This window comes from Cydia amplana, chromosome 5 (assembly GCF_948474715.1).
Source record: "Cydia amplana chromosome 5, ilCydAmpl1.1, whole genome shotgun sequence".
In the NCBI taxonomy this organism is placed as follows: domain Eukaryota; kingdom Metazoa; phylum Arthropoda; class Insecta; order Lepidoptera; family Tortricidae; genus Cydia; species Cydia amplana.
Window position 1 is genome coordinate 15494185 of NC_086073.1, and position 18816 is coordinate 15513000.

The 18816-nt window shown below is 36.7% G+C and overlaps 1 protein-coding gene across 1 annotated transcript in view; it reads right to left on the bottom strand.

Moving 5' to 3' along the window:
• Positions 1-18269, bottom strand: part of LOC134648349 (protein Wnt-10b) — a 39777-nt gene extending 21508 nt beyond the window's left edge. The window contains exons 1-2 of the mRNA XM_063502864.1: positions 17582-18269; positions 5577-5821 (exon numbers count right to left, since the gene is read on the bottom strand). Of these exons, the coding sequence (XP_063358934.1) occupies positions 5577-5821; positions 17582-17670 (334 nt within the window). The 5' untranslated portion in view covers positions 17671-18269. The remainder of the gene's footprint in view (positions 1-5576; positions 5822-17581) is intronic.
• Positions 18270-18816: the final 547 nt, after the last annotated feature.

Below are 18816 nucleotides of genomic sequence, written 5' to 3' on the forward strand. Positions count from 1 at the left end.
CACTGCGACTGATGTATCTAAGGGCAGCAAAGCAACATACGGCGTTACTCAGTCGAGAAAGAGGACTACTTGATCAGGAGCAGCTTTTTCCGACTGGCCCGTGACAAATTTATATTTTGTCGATCGAAAGAGACGCGATAGAATCGATACGTGGCGATTTATAGTGTCTCCGGTTGATCGATTTGGATTATTCCGAGTTATGGGTTACCGCCGTTGGGTTTACTGTTATTGGCGTATTATTCGGTCCTGGCTTTGTTTACGGGAATGTAACCTGTTGTATAATTTTCTTGTGCAATCAATGTAAAGCAGGTAGGCGTACTATCGCAACTTTCCCTGGTAATATAAATGAAATGGTTGAAAAAAAGTCAAACTTAATTATGGTCGTATTTTTCTAAATGACTTCTGCGCCTTTGTGACCTACTCAAGTTACATAGTAACTAACTGGTCTTTACTGCGCTTGTGCCACTTGCAGTGATAATTTTGTGGCAATTAGGTGCACTTAGTGTATTTTTTGCGCGTCCCAAAACCAGCACCGAATTCCTTAATCGACTTTAATGAATTCCGCTCTTTCGTTTTTGACTTTTTCCAGCGAAATGCTCTGAATTTCGAACTGGTGACAGATTTTAAATTCTTCCCTTACACTTGGCCCTTTATTTTTTGTGTGTGTTTGTTTTAATAATGCATGACATGTAATTATTTTCGCTACGACTTGATAAGTAAAAAAGGTAAAGGGATTTACAACACTAAATGTCTGCACTTTAAGTTCTCTCCGTGTACGGTGGGTAAATGAGAGACAATTTTAATGTATTTACGTTAAAATATGTAAGATAAGTTTGTCCAATGAGTTGTCATTTTTATAGATTACCCGCAAGTTCAATTATGCAGTAGTATGCAAGCTATTTACTTTAATTTCGCTTTAATGCTGGTTAGTTAATGATGCAAAAAACCTGGAGAACGTTTCCGAGGCTAATTACTTATAGCTGTCCATCAGTGGGACAGCTCCGCTGCCACCTCGATTCTTCGAAACGGATTAAATTGGCAAATCTACATGCGCACCATGTAAGGCAACTGGGCGCCGGCAAAAAGCTAACAGCCCGGCCTAAGTAAATACAAATTTCAATTATCATTAAACGTTTTATTTCATCTCCGATTCTTAATTTAAAAATGTGCGCTTGCGAGACATTGATGTAATTGCATGCGCATACTGATAGGTTTTTCCAAGTGCCGCCGGCGGTGGTCGCGTTTTTCCGTGTCGTGTAACATCGTTTTTGATGCGCGCGCCGCATCCCCGATGCGCAAGAGTCGTTGCGTGATTTACGATTGCGCACTCTGCGATTTTAAAACGGTTTTTCACGTCTTCGCTTCCGAGTCGATAGCCAATAAATCTGGCGCCAAAATGAATGAACTTGCAGCGAGTTTTTATTCGCGATGAGTGGAAACTCTCCTTATGCAGCTGATTCCAGCAGTTAATGCGCTCGGGGAATTTATAGAGATTTCTCTGAATGGGTAACGGTAAGTTACGAGATACCTTTTAAGGACGCAGTGGATGAACAAGTGGAACGCAGACTATTAATTGTATTATTTAAGCATTTGTCTAGTCAACTAACACTGTCGAGTCGAGTTTTTGTTATGGATTAAGAAGAATACTGAATATTTTGTTAATAAAGAATCAACGGTAAATGTAATCATATTTGTTATCAGTGTTGTACGTATCTATAATGTCAATGGAATTTCGTTGATGCATTTTAAAATGGATGTTTTATGAGGTCCGTATCAGGGGTTTTGTTCCAATTAAGGCTCGGCTGGGCTGCGCGGGCGCGGGCGTTGCGAATCGCTAATTACCGAAACTGGGCGCGTGACGTCAGTACCAATAATTGACTGTTTGCTGAAAATTATGCTGTATATTCCGGTTAAGAATTATAAAACTATGGTACCATACTATTCATTCTTAGGATAGAGTTTTATGTGTGGTTTAATTTAAACTACAAGAACGTCATACATTACAGAATGTAAAAATAATCACTCACATTTATATTCAATGTCGCCATTCAAACATAAAAGGATGGATGGACATCAGATCTATGAATGATGTCATTCAGAAAAAAAAAGAACTATACGCTCACTTCCCGTATGAAGTAGGCCTTGGGGAGTTTTCCATTACCATATGCAACCCTTTTATAGTAAGCAGATTGCTGCAAAAAATATATCAATCACATACTTGTTCAATAAAATATGTCACGTCAGATTAAGTCGCATTAACATCTCGCATTCGTGTACATAAAAGCTTATTTCAAAATTCCTAAGGGATTACTAATTATAAATATTGTATTTAATCGTACCCGATGAAAGCCCCGGTCATTGGATCAATTAAGTTAAACAACCGCACCATTAACTCGATCCCGAAAATTCCGCAAACTCACCGGTGCATGCCCGCCTTAATTAACAGTTAAAGGCATCATAATCCGACAGGGCACAATGCCCGACGAGAAACAAAAAGGCCACTCGATGTCACGTTCAAAAATGGGAACATATTTTTTTCCCCCGACTCTTTTGTGTGTTTCTCACAGTTTAAAAGCATCTGAAGAAGCACGACCCGGTAACGCACCGCGTCCGATCTTATCGTATCGCGCTATTAGAGGGTCGGCTATCACCATTGAGACATTTCGACACGTCCCTTTTTTGTTTAAAACCTCTTCAAAAGCTGCAGCTTTAGGTCAACAATGACTCTTTATCATAGTCAATTTTAGTAATTTAAAATATGACCGCGTTATTAACATCCTCGCGGGGCTATAGTGGTCTTAGAATGAATAAGCGAATCTGTCAAAAATAAAGATATCATCGTGAAGACCGTCGAATTCCCACGACGGTCCGCCAGATAAGACGCCTCTGAGCGATGAATCGCGTTTTTGCGGGATCATAACCGCAGTATGTTGTCGCCACGACGTCACCTGCGTACACGTTGTTGATATAAAACGCCAATAAATGTCACTTTTTTATGAGTCGCTTGCGCGGCGTATTCACGTCACGTCGCGGTCAGATCGTATCGAGCATGCGCGCCACCCTGCTGCCCCGACGCGCGCCATTCCCTCACGTGACACCGGCGACATCCGACGCGTCGACTCACATCTCACGCTAATCTTACCCACCATCCTCCATTAACGCCCGAGGCGAAAACTTTTTTCCGACAATAGTCTCATTAGCCTCACAAAAGTCATTAAATCGTTGACAGTGGGGCATTGTCACAGCGTCACGTACAACAAGAGCGCTAACAACGTGTGGAGGATCTCCGGGAAGCGGAACAAATCCGTGATCTATCCCGAATGCCGTCCGTCCAGCGTTCACCCAATGAATCCACGCACGGGCAAAAAAACCAACGGTCCCGAATCATTATTATCTTTCTCCTTCGATCATCGATCGCTATTATCCTATTTAAAAGCCTCTCGATTTGTTCTTCGACTTTTTTTGCTTTCGTTCTCCGTCGGCGTTTCAATTCGAACCCCAACAAAGGGCAAGTTAAGAAAGATGTTTAAGTGTTTAGATACGCTTTTTCACAATTTTTCAATTTAAAAGGAATCATGTCGATGAAGGGCCGGAAGGTGTCGTCACGGGTTACCGGCGCTATGGATGTCCGAAATCACATAATACCCTGCACAGTAACATGTTCACTCTCTACACTGGCATCTGTCGAGCAATTAAATCTTCATGATTTCATCTCTCATCAACGACTGATCAGCACTCGCTTCAGAAATTCCTCTTTTCCCTATAAAGCTTTATGGTGAATATCAAACCGTTATTAAAATGCGTGCAGCTATAAAGAGGCGTATAGAAAATTGAGAAACTCCGATGGATCTTAAGTCCAGGTAATTCCATTTAAGATATTAATTGGTTGAGGCAATCGTGTGGCGATGGCTCGCCCCGGTCGCACACGAAGCGTGAAATCAGGCCGCGGGAGCGGGGCACACCTGGCCAACAATCACCTTATTATTTGTTGTCTCCCATCCTCCGTGCTCGTAAATTTCCACGTCAACGTGTGCGATGATTGTGGAAAAAATAAGGTCCACAAAGCCTTTTCACACCCGAGGATATAGTCTCTGTAAATAGAATGCCGTCCGGTGGGTCTGAATCTCTACATAATGTGCGTGGCTAATTTTTCGTCGTAATAAATTCGGATTGTAATGGCTGATGGCGATTGGTTCGAGAGTTTAGTTGCGTTTATTAATATTATCTGGTGGAAATACGCGACGCATCGGACTGGTTTTGGCATTACATTGATTGCCGCCACCTACGAGCCCGCCATGTTATTGGTGTCTCTCCATTAGCAACAAAGCCTCGTAAATATACAACTTCGGTTTATTTTTAAAGCGCATATTTCTTGAGATATAATTGTTGTTCAATAAAACTTCTGTGCAATAATTAAGTACAGTTATTATTCACTAGTGTTTATATTCAGGAGACCACCTGCTTACTAAGGGTTGTGACATTGACATGTGTAAAATAAATGAGTATGTCTGTCACCCGTCACTATTGCCGACGATAAAATCAGTTTTTTCGTTAAAGGGTTTTGTAAATACCTTTTATGGATGAGTTAACTAGGAGTTATAAATTATTTAGCCGTCGTACGTGGTAGCTATTTATTAATAAACAGGGGTCGGACAAAAAGTGCGGATGGCGTAAAAATGACGTAATCTTGCACACAGGATGATGTTTGAGTTTGTATTTAAACTCCCGTGTGACATGTAGTAACAAAGTAGTATTAATGAAGTAACAAAATAATCGTAAATAAATCCATGGAATTAATAATACAGGTGGTAGGGTGATGTAGTGAATAACATAAATTTCACGAAACTTGTTACCATAAGGTATAATTATTTGAAATTAGTTAGAACACTTAGAACAAGTCTGTGGGATCCTCAGATAAATAGGTTTAATAGTCAAAAGTGGGAACAGTAGGTAAGATTAGTAAAAAAAAAAAAAATTATTTGATGTTATTATACTTTTATAGCTAAATTTTAGCTAAATATAATCGTGAAGATACAATAGCTAAACAATAACGAAGTCAATTTATTGTTCATCTGATTGACAATGTGTCAGTCAAAAACGTACTTACTCATTTCAAGTGGCGATATCGTTTAATAAAGAGGTTGATAAATGATAAGTGATAATTGTTTATGAAAATCAAAAATACTATTTGAAATCATCCTATAAGTGGTTTGACGTCATCCGCACTTTTTGTCCGATCCCTGTTAATAAACTTTGAGTTTCATTGTTTCATTACGAAGAAATGTACCTATATTTCTAATATTTTAAAGGGCTCGCAAAACTAATTAGGTAGAACTATTAGTTGCCCAATTGTCCGATAGATGACATTACACGTCGCATTTAACATTACACATACATATACATCTTTATTATTTATTTTGTTACTTATGTTTTAGGTACTTGGATTGTTCTTTATATTTTATTTCGCGGAGAAGACATAGAGTACACATATAGAAGTAAGATCAAGTTCGATACAGTGCAAAATTATTGGGTAAACTTTGAACTATGGTGTATACCTCAAAATTAACACTGCTTACCTCTTTTCATAATAGCGCTTGCATGTGGATTGCTGCCTTTAACCACCAGACTAGAGCAGTTCCAGCGGTGCCACCGAAACTGATGCTGGCATTCTCTGACCGCCAGCTGTAGACCTTCGAACGCTATGGCGGCGGCGTCAGGCGCTTCGTGGCACGTGGCTCTCTGCTCTCTGGTCAGCCCTCCGACTAGGCGGCAGGTCAGAGCGGAATTGAGGAGGTGGTTGGGCGCCATGTTGTGTCGGGAACTGGGGGAGAAGGGTTTATATTTAATAACTAATAAGAACAAAGAAAAAATATTCTACTGAGTATATGTAAACGCTTAGATAGAAACGTGAGTCTTACTGAAACTCATTGTTTTAAAAGCTTGAAGTGATATAATGTTCGCTGTACAAATGGTGTATAATTTTTCATCGTAGTAAATACCAGTCTTAATTTTATTATGTTATTTTTTACTAAGTAATTAAATACTAATAATGTTTGGTATCAACTCGGATTCTTTCAGAATGTAGGTACGTCTACTCTTTCGATTTCAAACAATGTCATTATATAAGACGTAAAAATACCTTTGTCGTCCGATATTAACTATATAAAGCTTCGATTTAAGGTAATTAAACACCTAAAATTATGTGGTATTTCACGTATTCAAATTAATCACTTAAAAAAAAACACTTAATCATGAGCAAACAATCAAATCGCATAATTAATAAAAGTTTTCCACTAATATTAATATGAGCACTAATTGGTAGTTTCTCTTATAAAAAATGTCGTTGTAATTAATTTATTCAGAACAGATGTTATCGAACGAGTTTAAAATATTTACCGAATACGAGAAACAATTTGTTACACGGCTACCGAGGTTACCGAAATCAAAATATTGAAACAAAATATTTATGGAAGTATTTCACGATAGATAATAAGCACGAAAAGTATTTTAATTAAATGTTGTTTTGGTGAATATTGGAGTGGAATGCTCGGTTTGAAGGCTTATCGAATTTTGTTGAATAGTTGAGATTAAAATGGAGCGCAGACGAAATAACTCGGCGTAGAAGCGTTTTGGGGGTTATTCAGATTCGGGATATTTAAACATCATTGTTATAGTGTGATAACGCATTTATTACATTAAATAATAAAATTTTAAACGTATTTAAAAACAGTTGTGCGGTAGAAAGAAGAGAAATCTAATCTCCAAGGATGGGTATTCCACAGCCGTTACAGCCACATCATTGTTATATAATATTTTTTTACTTAAAACTATTTTGAAGAAAAAACAGGCGCAATTACGCGCATGAAGTCAAAAATTAATAATGGGAGTGGGAAGACACTCCAACCACTACGTAAGCACTATTTTCTAAATTCTCAGTTCTCTCTTTGTATGAGATTTTGTTCCAAAAATGCTACACAGAAAAATGCTCTTATACGTTACGTTTAATTTAAACGATATGTCGTAAAATACACCGGACCATGTATTAAAAAAAACAGATTACTCAGTGTCAATTGCACCACAATTAAGAGGTTTGCTGTCGTTATCAGTTGAAAAACAATACGAAGTTAAACACAGTTTTCCGGCCGAGCTTTACTTAACTGTCGGTTATCGCGAGGTTCTCACGGTCCAGGCATGCGGGGTGGACCATTGGGAATGTATCACGATTTTCGACGATCAACATGGCTCATTTAAAAAAGGGATAAGCTTTATATGTATAAATATAAGAAGTTTATAAGACGAAATACAAAAATAGCACTGAAAGAAATGTTTGCATAATAGTAACAAAATACTTAACATTTTTAACAACAAAATCGGTTTTAGGATATTTATCAAAATTTATTTCGTTATTACCTATAACACCTAGGGCATGCTCCCGGGAATTCCCGGGAATTTTATAGTGTCGAAAGAACCGGTACTGAAGACCCGGTACCGGTACTTCCTGGTTCTCATCAGTATGCGTATTTATTCCCATTTCAATAGTAGTTGTCTTAGTACTTTAGCTCCGGACATTAAATAACATTTTAATAATGGTGCTATGAAACGGGGGACCCAAAAATAACCCGACAAACTAACCTAGTTACTAGTAAAGTGGTAATTTGTAAAAATTCACCAAGTTTTCTAATTCAACTTTGTTTTTATCTGAAACATCGTTCAGTACTTTTATGGCGGTTACATAAAGGACTAATGATATTAGCAATCTATGTATGTTTGTGTCATATGTCCCAATGGAGCCTTAAAGCTACTAAATTACACCTATTTAGATGAATAAGGTGTCTATCTATACATTTTGACCCGGGTGACTTAAACTATAATGTTTAAACAACTTTTAAATCACAAGTAGGATATTATTTATTTATTATATTCGAATATTCTTCTTCTAGGTTTGGTTTAATATGAAAATATTCCGTTATCGGGTTGAATTTTTAACTCCTGTATCCCGTGCCGTCATAGTGCTGAGTGCATCGACTACGACCGTGTTGCTCGTACAGTGTACACTAGGGATTGCAGAACCGGTACTGTTTAAAAGAACCGGGATTTTCGGTACCGGGCTAAAATGGAACCGGGATTTCCCGGTATTTTCGGTACTTTTGGGACTGCCTTCAAAAATCAGTTTTCACATCAATTTTCAGTAAAAAAAAAGCGTAAAACGACCACGAATCTTTCTTAAAACAATAAAAAAGTAGCACAGGGAAGGTGTCTTTAAGTCACACAATCATTAATATAATTTGTTTTTTTTTCCCTAAACTACATGATATTTTTACTATCTTTGTTGATAGGCAAAAACTGAATTGTGGCTCAGTAATATCATCCTTTTTTTTAAATATGTAAGACGTTTTGTGAAAAAGGATAAAAAACATGATAATTTTCGCATGCGTTCAAAATGGACTGTGGACCTTCGAACATATAATAACAGAACTATCAATACGACAAATCAAGAAATTATTCAGCCAGAATTATTAATTCATTTAAAATATCATTATCATATGTGAGTTTCTTATACCGTGTTTGAATTTGAATTAAAAGTAGTATTTAATTAATTACAGAATTGTCTCTAGTTGTGCTTCTAGTTAGTATACAAATATGAAATAACTAATTGTTCGTATAAATTTATCGTACAAACATTTATGCCCTTAAAGTATCAAATTACGCAATTTTATATTGTCGGCATTGTCAAACCCATTGACTTTTTTTTTATTTATTTTAATGTAGTGGTCAGCCGTAAAAGTATTACCATCAGCCTTAGATTGATAAAATATACATATTTATTTTCTTTATAAAACATGATATTTCATGCTATGTAACATAAAGCAGTCAAATATTGTACCGGAAATGTTAGTCCCGAAAATCCCGGGAGTACCGGGATTTTAATTTTGAAATCCCGGTTCTTTGCTTGGCTCGTCTAAATCCCGGGAATTCTCGGTACTTTCGGTACCGGTATTTCCCGGGAGCAAACCCTAGTGTACACCTTTAAGCCCAGGCGGAGGCAAAGTGTGCCGGTTAAAACCTTCGCGTTTTGAATACATATTAACTCACATTTATAGACGGGTCTATAAATGTCGCGACCATGACCAGTGAAACCTGTGTCGAAACGTCGGTATATAAAGGTAATTGAATAAATTTCGCGTTAGACCCGTCTATAAATGTGAGTTAATATGTGCCGGTTAATTTCGTAAAATAGGTGGTAACGCTAAAAGTGTTTTTTTTATTATAAAATAAGTCGTTTATTAATCCTTAAATGAAATTGTTCATATGAAAATAAGTAATTCATAAAGATTGTACGCTAACACAAACAATTTCTTAAAAAGAATCATAAGATGCCTTGAGAACCGGGAAGAACCGGGAATCCCGGTTCCGGCCATGTTCAGAACCGGGAAATAAAATTCTTGGTACCGGGACCGGTACTGCAGGCCCTTAACACCCCAATGACATGTAACCATGAAAACTGTGTATGTTCTAGCAAATAAATAAATTGAATTGAATTGAATTACTTAAGTTCGGATATTTTTTGAATTACTATATGAGTTCAGCAAGTTATTTTTCACAGTAGGTACAGAAGAAATCCTACTGCAGCGCGGTGTACATGTAACTGCGTCGAAATATCGGGAGTTGGAAAGCAATACAAAAGGTAATCACGGTGCATATAAATTAAAAGCACTTACATTGGAATTAAACTAATTTCTCTAAATTGTAATATTGCAACTGTGTAGGTATGTACCTCACAAGTTCCTTTCAAACATTTTGCAACACATAAGTTACATACGACGGTACGTTTAAGGATTGATGTTTCATCATTAATCTAGGCTCCGCGTTAATACTCAGCGCTTAACCGCGCTTCTTGGTACCAAACCAGTTACCCTGATGAGCTCCTTAATGGCTAGACACTTCACATCATCCATAAACATTGTAAAAACTGAATCAAGCATAAGCTTTTCCAGCGTCGTTAACCTCAGTAACAACTTTGATCCAATTAAAACCCTATATAATTGCTTTGAAAATTCCTTCACTGGATATAAAAACAATAATTTCGAACCTCAAGTCTTTGCGGATAAAAAAATAATAAATCTCTTGTCGGGACCCGTCTGATGAAATGCTGCGATCCGGCAGAAAGGTTATTTCAATACAAATTACAGCTACTTGCGTTGCTTCTCTTTGCATGCCGACAATTCTGCAAATACTTTTCTCCTCTCGAGCTCCCATTAAAACAATGACGTAACGCCTCTCCCTTCAATCGAAAATCTACCTTCTAATCAGTCAGAAAGACTCAAAGTCGATCGCTACTAATACACGCTTAAGCCTTTTAAAAAGCGAAGGTTTAAACCCTGATTGAAATTCCGTGTACTAACAATGTGCTGTGTAGTTGATACCTATTTGTATTTCGCTATCTATGCTATAAGCTAAAGATAAACCTGATTTGTGCGGAGTATGTAAAAATGTTATCCTTAAAGGCAATCAGTTTTCTCGATAACTGTTAAAATGATCGTAAATCGATTACATATGGGCTTATCTTTGCTTATGTCCATAGACCATTAATACTAATCTGTTTGTAGGTTTATTGAGGCTCCATCTTAGTATGAAGTGTATGTATCGGCATGGGCAAAGTGCTCGAAAGTACGTCATCGCATATAAAGCTCTTTATGCAATGGTACATATTATGTATAAAATTGTAGGAAAGAGTAAGGAGAAAATTAATTTCGATAAGGAATAAGGCTTTTTCTCATTTGCAAAGACACTAGGTATATTAAAACCACATCGAAAGAAAATATTAAATTAATTTCTATTAATATACTAAGGCAATTATGAAATATTTACCATGTTATAAGTTTTATACGATTATCAATATTTCGGCATTTTCGGCACGTTGCGGATGCGTTTACAGTGTGTGGGTAAAAGTCACTCTCGCAGTAGTTAAATATAAAATACGTCAGTTGCCACGTTAATATAGTGTGTCTTTTTATGTCAATAGTAAAGTATTATTAATATGGTGTTTGCACTTAGTGTCAACATTGCGACAACTTTATACACCCAAGTTCACAAAGTGCCTAAACAGTAAACATATCGTGATTATCTGTATTTTACCCAAATGTCCATGTTAGCTTATATAGTTTTCAAGCAACAAGTACAGTCGTTATCGGACATATAGGAGCGGCCAAGGTGTTCACATTATCTGAACACGCACTATAACGCCCTGATGATAGAGGCGTGTTCAGATATTTGTGAGCACCTTAGCCGCTCCGATATATCTGACGGCAACTGTACACACAGCTGCAAAAGTCCATTCCCATCTTTATGACTGGAATTCATCATAAAGTGGTATGCGATTTTGCAGCTCGCTGTACAGTATGTAATCTGCTTTAGGGGCACGACCAACCACGCAAAGCGAATTCCGTTTACTTGGTCTCCTATACAGGGTGTTTCCTGTAACAGGAGCAACAAATTAAACTGTAGGCTGTACTCCTCAAGCTGACCAACATTTGTTCAGCAACTTTTGAAAATAACTCGTGTTTTGATTTTTATTACACTTTAAAGTTTATTCTAAGACGCAATATATTGCAAATTTTGTTATGTTTAAAGCGTGACAAGCAACGTCAAACACACTGATGTCAGCGTACATTGAAGGCAATATTTATTTTGTATGAATAAGAGGAAGTCTAACTAAAGGATTCATAATTTTTAAAAGTTGCTGAACAAATGTTGGTCAGTTTGAAGAGTACAGCCTTTAGTTTAATTTATTGCTCCTGTTACAGGAAGCACCCTTTATAAATCTAATATATAAACGTGGTTCTCTAAAATATGTAAACACTAACAGCGGGACAAATTACCTATATTTATTGCCAACACTCCACTTGGCTATTTGACGGAATTACCAAGTAATTCATGATTATGAATAGTAATTGCTTCGACGTAGAGTTAAATTTTATGGAATGGTCCCGTATAAGAAGAGAAACGGTTTGCTTTTTAGAATCCTATATTACCTATGTTATATGAAAAGAAAAGCAATTAAGTAAGATCAATAATTATGGAGGCGTGCTTTAGGTAGGCCTGTAATAAAATCTAAATAGGTTTTAGCGTTATTACGGTGCGGGAGAAGAGTAGGAGAAACAGACAGACAGAATTGGCACACCTTCGCTTCGCTCGGTCAAAATTTTTAAATCATATTACCTACTTTTTAGTCGTATTATTTTATATTTTTATGATAAATCAATTACACATAAGTACCTACTTGTAATTACAATTCTGATAAGTACGAGTAATATAAAACATATAAAATTACTTACGCTTTACGCTACAACTGACTTAAGCGAATTAATAAGGAGTTATAGTGGAATTTTTATATGGAAACCACAGTGGTTGAGGAAGTAATTTCTTCTTACGTTTAAGTGGTTATCAGAAGCTTAGAGCAAAGATGAGGAGTATTTTCCAATCCTTAGAAAAGTTTATTATTTCTTGTATATAAAACAATATTTAATTAGTATTTTTGTAAAGTAAATTATAGTTTTAGGAAAAGTCAAACGAGATTTTTCACCTCACCACCCAAACACCCATATGGAACAATCTTATACAAATCGGCCTTGTCCCACAGTTAGCTCAATAAGGCTTGTATTGTGTGGTACACGCAACGAAATATATATAATACCAATGATTTATAACTCAAGATAGGTTATAAGCGTTCCAAAATTGAAGCGCTTACCTTGTGACAAATTGGACAAGTTTCCTTTAGTCGCGGCTGGACAAGCGAGAAATGTGCACGTGCTAACGAGCTCCCGCACACCGAAAGAGAAAGAGACGACCTTTTTTAACAACGAGTGTGACAAAGATGGATGGAATGAGAAAACTAATCAAAAATAACAGATTTCTTCGTAGGCACAGAAATAAATATGGAAGTATTTTTTGTGCTCCTCAAGTATGAGTATAACCTATCTATGGTTATATAATATCATTGTATAATACTAGCGACCCGCCCCGGCTTCGCACGGGTTAACAAATTATACAATTTATACATAAACCTTCCTCTTGAATCACTCTATCTTATAAAAACATCAAAATCCGTTGCGTAGTTTTAAAGATCTAAGCACACATAGGGCACACAGCGGGAAGCGACTTTGCTTTATACTATGTAGTGATATATACAGGGTGGCCAAATAAGAGGTATACACTTTATTTTTGAAATTTTATTCTATAAAACATAAAAAAATATGAAGTATTCCTTGTTAAATATAATATGTAGGGTCAGCAATTACACATGGAAAATAATGTCAGACAAATGTCCACCTCTAGCAGCATGGCAGATGCGAACCCTTTTCATCGCGTTTTTCATCACTTTTTCACACATTTATGGCGTTATCTCAGCGACAGTGTTTCGAATATTTTGTTTTAATTGCTGAAGGTTCGTTGCCCTATTAGCATAGACACGTCCCTTTAGATAGCCCCACAGAAAAAAGTCAGGAGCTGTTAAATCAGGCGATCTTGGGGGCCAGTCAATGTCACCATTTCTCGAAATTAATCGACCGGGAAACGTTATTTTTAATGTTTCTATTGTTTTTAATGATTAAAACACGTTGTTCCGTCGTAAAACGCTCCATAATAAATTTGCCGTATCTACACAAACTAATTTTCATGCAATAACTGTCATATTTACCGCCAAAATAAAATGGCGGCAAAAAAAAGTTCTACACTCTAAAAAAAATTTGGTTGGCCCTATCAATATCTTGATAGTCGTAATCAAGCATCTTGATTCCATACGAGCCTAACAAGAACTTAGACACATCAAATAAGGTAATTCTGATTGCTATTACTATATCTATGTAACTGAACCAATTAAGATCTTGTTCAATATTTACACGAAAAATAATTATGCTAACTAATTGATCCTAGCAAGATCAACTAAGGGCTTGATAATTATTATCATGATAAGTTACTGTACCAACTAATACAAACAAGTCAGTTTAACTAAGATGTAGGTCAATATCAACATGAAGAATTACTGTATTAACTATTTGACCCAAATAAGTTCAACTAAGAACATGATTACATCGACTAATGCACCTTATTAGCCTGAACTAAGATATTGTTAAATTTGAATCTCAATTGTTTAATCATTTCAACTAAGATGTAAATCAATGTTAACATGAAGAATTACTGTATCAACTATTTGACCCTAATAAGTTCAACTAAGAACATGATTGCATCGACTTATGCATCTTATTAGCCAGAACTAAGTAAAGTTTTATGAAAAGGGGGTAAATGAATAAAACAAAATATATATATAATAAGATGTTATTTATTCATCTAAACATTTAGAAAACTAAACGTTTTACATTTAAAAATCGAACATTCTTTTACATACCTTACATATATATTATAATTAACATTTAAAACGGGCTACAAATATAATGACCGTTTGGCGTACAACCGTCGATTTCCCCCTTATGGGTACCCGTTGGCGGCAGGCTCGGGGACGTCTGTCGCCTACACGAGGGTCTCTGGGATGGCCAATGCGCAAAAAATGGCGCACTCTTAGAGAAGTAAAGGGAAACAGTTCCTCCGAAGTCGAGTCCGCAATTCGGACAGCCGCTGGCGGGGTTTCGGAAGCATGGTCCCGATCGTTTCCCGTGCCTCGCCTTAAAGCCTTGAGGCGGCCAACAGGGGTTTTACTGGGTAGACCTGGGGTCTCATTAGTCCACAACAGGGATTCCCACATAACCATCCCGGCCCGTCCCCGCGCCTTTTATTCCCGTCGCCGCGATTAGCACTTGCTCCATGTTGCACATACACTATTATACATTAGGTACACAAAGCAAAGGTAACACGTTCACTGTTCCAGGCTTGCCGTGAAATAAAGGCACAAGTAAAGTTTATTTCGTTGACGCGTACTTGAATGACTAAGTAGTTGAATGTTGAACGTCGAGGCTGAGACTGACTCCCCACTCGCACGGTCACAGGCGCCGCAGGGGCGCGGGCGGGGAGGACCGCGGGTGCACCGGCGCCCCCCTACTTATCTCTTGATTGAACGGATTAACTGATTATTTAATTTAATTATGAAAAAAATCGATTTAACAAATAATTCTTAATAGAATGGAATATTAGTTTCGTAATTAATACAATAACTTGATCATAATGGGATTGAATGTTTTATCTTCGTTGTTCTAAATATTATATGTTTAGTTGATTAAAATACCAAGTCTTATGTAAATCAACAAAGAGAAAATAATCACATAAACTATTAAAATGTTCATAACTATTAACATATTTATCTGTTTTAATTAATTTGTTAAGGATTGAATCAACCTACGTTACATAATTATGCCAACAAGTTAATGATAGATGCAAAGTATACAATTGTTAGGATTAATAACATACCTACTTTATTAGTTCAATCACAGATACACTTATTGTTTTAAGTAATCAGGTTTCTTTGATTTATATAAGATCGTTATTGTTATAATTAACTTAACGTCAACTAAGAGAAAACTGCTCTTAGTTGGTCTTCATTTTTTAGAGTGTATACCTCTAAGTTGGCCACCCTGTACTTGATTAAGCAGATCTTGTCAGTAGAAGAAGGCGGCAAATTTGAAAAATATAGCGAAGGGATATCGTTCCATAGAACATTTGAATTTCGCGCCTTTTTTAATGACAAGATGTGCTTGTCCAGCTATAAAAATTGATAATACCTAGCACTGAAGTTAGACTATTCCTTCCAGCATTTGTTCTGACATCCACGTCAGTAGTAGTGATTATACGGCGGTGGCATACTCGTACCGTACCGTAGTTAGCAAGCTCCTAAATTTGCCCGATTGGGTGGCCCCGGCTTCTCGCGTCGTATATTTGCATTTGTCCGCTCTACCACACAAACTTTTAGAGTCGGACCACGCTAAGTTTTCATGCTAGTGTTTTATGCAGTGCTAAAGTATCATTCTATGGAACTTGCTAACTATGTAAACAAAAGTCACTAGTAAATTGACATTCAGAGATAATTTTAATATGGCGGTTTGTTTACATAGTTAGCAAGTTCCATAGAATGACACTTTACGTCAAGTGTGTAGCTTATAGGGATATGTATGCAAATGCATTCTTACTGCCAAGTTTGTGCAAAGTTAACATGGTCAGAATGTATGTAGTTACTATTATTTAAAATGTATGTGTGAATTAATTTTTATCTTTATCGTTTAATTTAGGATTGCTTTATATTGTGGGAAAAAAGTGTTTTTTTTTTTAATAGCTCAGGGATCAAATAGTCTCATGCGACGGCATGTTATAGATCGTTCAGGCCGAACTGCTGATTGTTTTTCAATGATATTTGCATGTATAGTCTGTCAAGCCGGATATGTCAGTAGCAATGTAAAGCAAACTAAAGTATGTTATCCCTAGGAAATAAACAAAACGCAGCAATGTACATCGAACAACGATGAAATGTAAACAAAACTGTTACTAACCCGCGATTTTTCAAATTTGCCGCTTTTTTCTACTGACAAGATTTGCATGACCAATATTATTGAGATCATCAATTCATCATGCATCGCCATAAGCATGATTAGTGTAATAACGCCACAAGTATTTACGTTTTATATCGTGGACAAAATGTGCAAGTTTCTAATAAATTTTAATAGCCACAAGCAGTATGATTTTACTAAATGTCATTTATTATGTGGGATATAGGCAAGGTTTGAAATAGGGCTATTTCAAACCTTGCCTATATCCCACATAATATTATACTTATACTTATAGTTAGTAATTCGTTGTATGTCTGGTTACTCGGCAGTATTTGCATAAATTGGTATACCGCCATTATTTAAAACTATTAGACTTGTAGATATAGCTAGCAAGCTAGCTACTTACTTTAAAGATTAAGTACTTTAAAAATGTCTTGAGGACATGTTTGAGGTTAGATAATATTCTATTGTCGACCAAAAATCACTTAGAGTTTAAAACAGCCAGGTAATAATTGTTTCGCTTGTATGGCTGTTGCTCGGCAGTATTTGCATGCATTATCATTGCTATCATCATGCGGCGCCATTAGCATGATTAGTGTCGTGATGACAGTTGCAGCTACAACTGCTTCTTTTGAGGTGGGGTTACATTTGTGATTTGGAAACTGAATTGATCAAAATAATCAACACAATTATCGAACCTGCTTAGCACCTAATTTCGCGAGAATCGGTTGAGAATGGCGACCCGTAGAGGTGAACATGAATAGCCGGATATATGAAAGAAATTTTGCCCAATACAGAATTTGTTTACAAACACTATCAATGCACAGCTGTTCTATACCTACCTAAAACAGTATATATGTACTAAGATCCATTGAGTCACTCATATAGTTTAAAAAATCAGGTAACACAATTAAAACTAATCTTAAACTATTAAAAGTAGTTAGGCGCTAATTGGGAAGGAAATATGTAGGTATACCTATAGAAATATATACCTAGATGCACATAATGTATATGCATGCATTTGAATAAATTACTTACTCTTCCTTTTCGATAGTTGGGTAAAAATAAACAAAATTGTTTGCCAATAGACTTACCTTGCTTTACAAAACAAAATGAACAGCAACAAAATGATTGCCCGAGGGTTTTTGCGCATTCTGTGCTCTTCGTCGATACCGTGCTTCATGTTGGCAACACCACCTGGCCCCGAGAGCTCATCGTTTCCGCTTCACTGACAATCTCACCGCAAAACAAGCGCGCGCACTTCAAAACTCACATAAAACAACCGAACTCCGGTTTGAGCAATTAACGTCCTGGCTGGCAATTATAAAGATAACAAGAAAAAAAAAGATAAGCGTTGAATCCGTCACGACGTTTCAAATTTCGAACTGTTTTTTAAATTGTTTGTTTATACGGTTGCCGTCGGGTCGTGTAGAGCGTGTTTGGCCGCGCTGCGTTCGGATGCGTGGGCTGTGAGGCGTGTTCTTCGCGCCGCCCAGATCTCGAGAAAAAAAGGAGAGGCAGACGCCTTGCCGACCCCACCTACTCGCTCATTATCCTTGTTTACACGATATTACTTTATTATTTAGACACAAGTTACACTGATGGAATAGGCGTGTGCTCACAATGAGGTCTCGTTTGACAGTGGCACGGTGGACGGAATCCCTGCCTATATAAAACGCCCCACGCTTTATCCGGACCATGGGAAACGTCCCGTTTAACGGATTTATTTTTGACATTTTGTTAACATTGTCACTGGATTCTATAAAACTACATTGATGTATGTAAATGTTGAGTGGAACCTGCCATGAGTACGGGAGTCTCGATTAAAACGGCTCAACTGTAAAATCGCATACTAATTCACTGATTTTTTATACAGCCTTTTAAATGTTACATGTCGTACAGATAGCTTGAAAACTCGTTTTGCTTCGACTGCGATTAAATATTTATTGAACATACTCTATGATAAAAAGTAACTTACATTAAGTGGCATATGTTATGTAGACATGTCATTATAAAAACATTGTCGTTATGTCACTGCAAAGGAATAAACAATGAATTTATAAATATCAAATATTAGCAACGATTGTAATGCAACCATAAAATTAATTTGGCCGTATAATCGACTGGGATGCATTGTCGTAACCCTTAAGGGTACCAACCCCTTCATTAGGGGCGATTTAGTCGCGTGCGCATTGACAATTGTTGACAATCAGTGTAACAATTAACAAGTGACTTTCAACCTTATAATGACAGCTTTAGAGTTTAATATAAGTTGTTAATACTTGTTAGTTCAAAAATGTAATTCTCGCTGGATTGTCATAGATTTGGG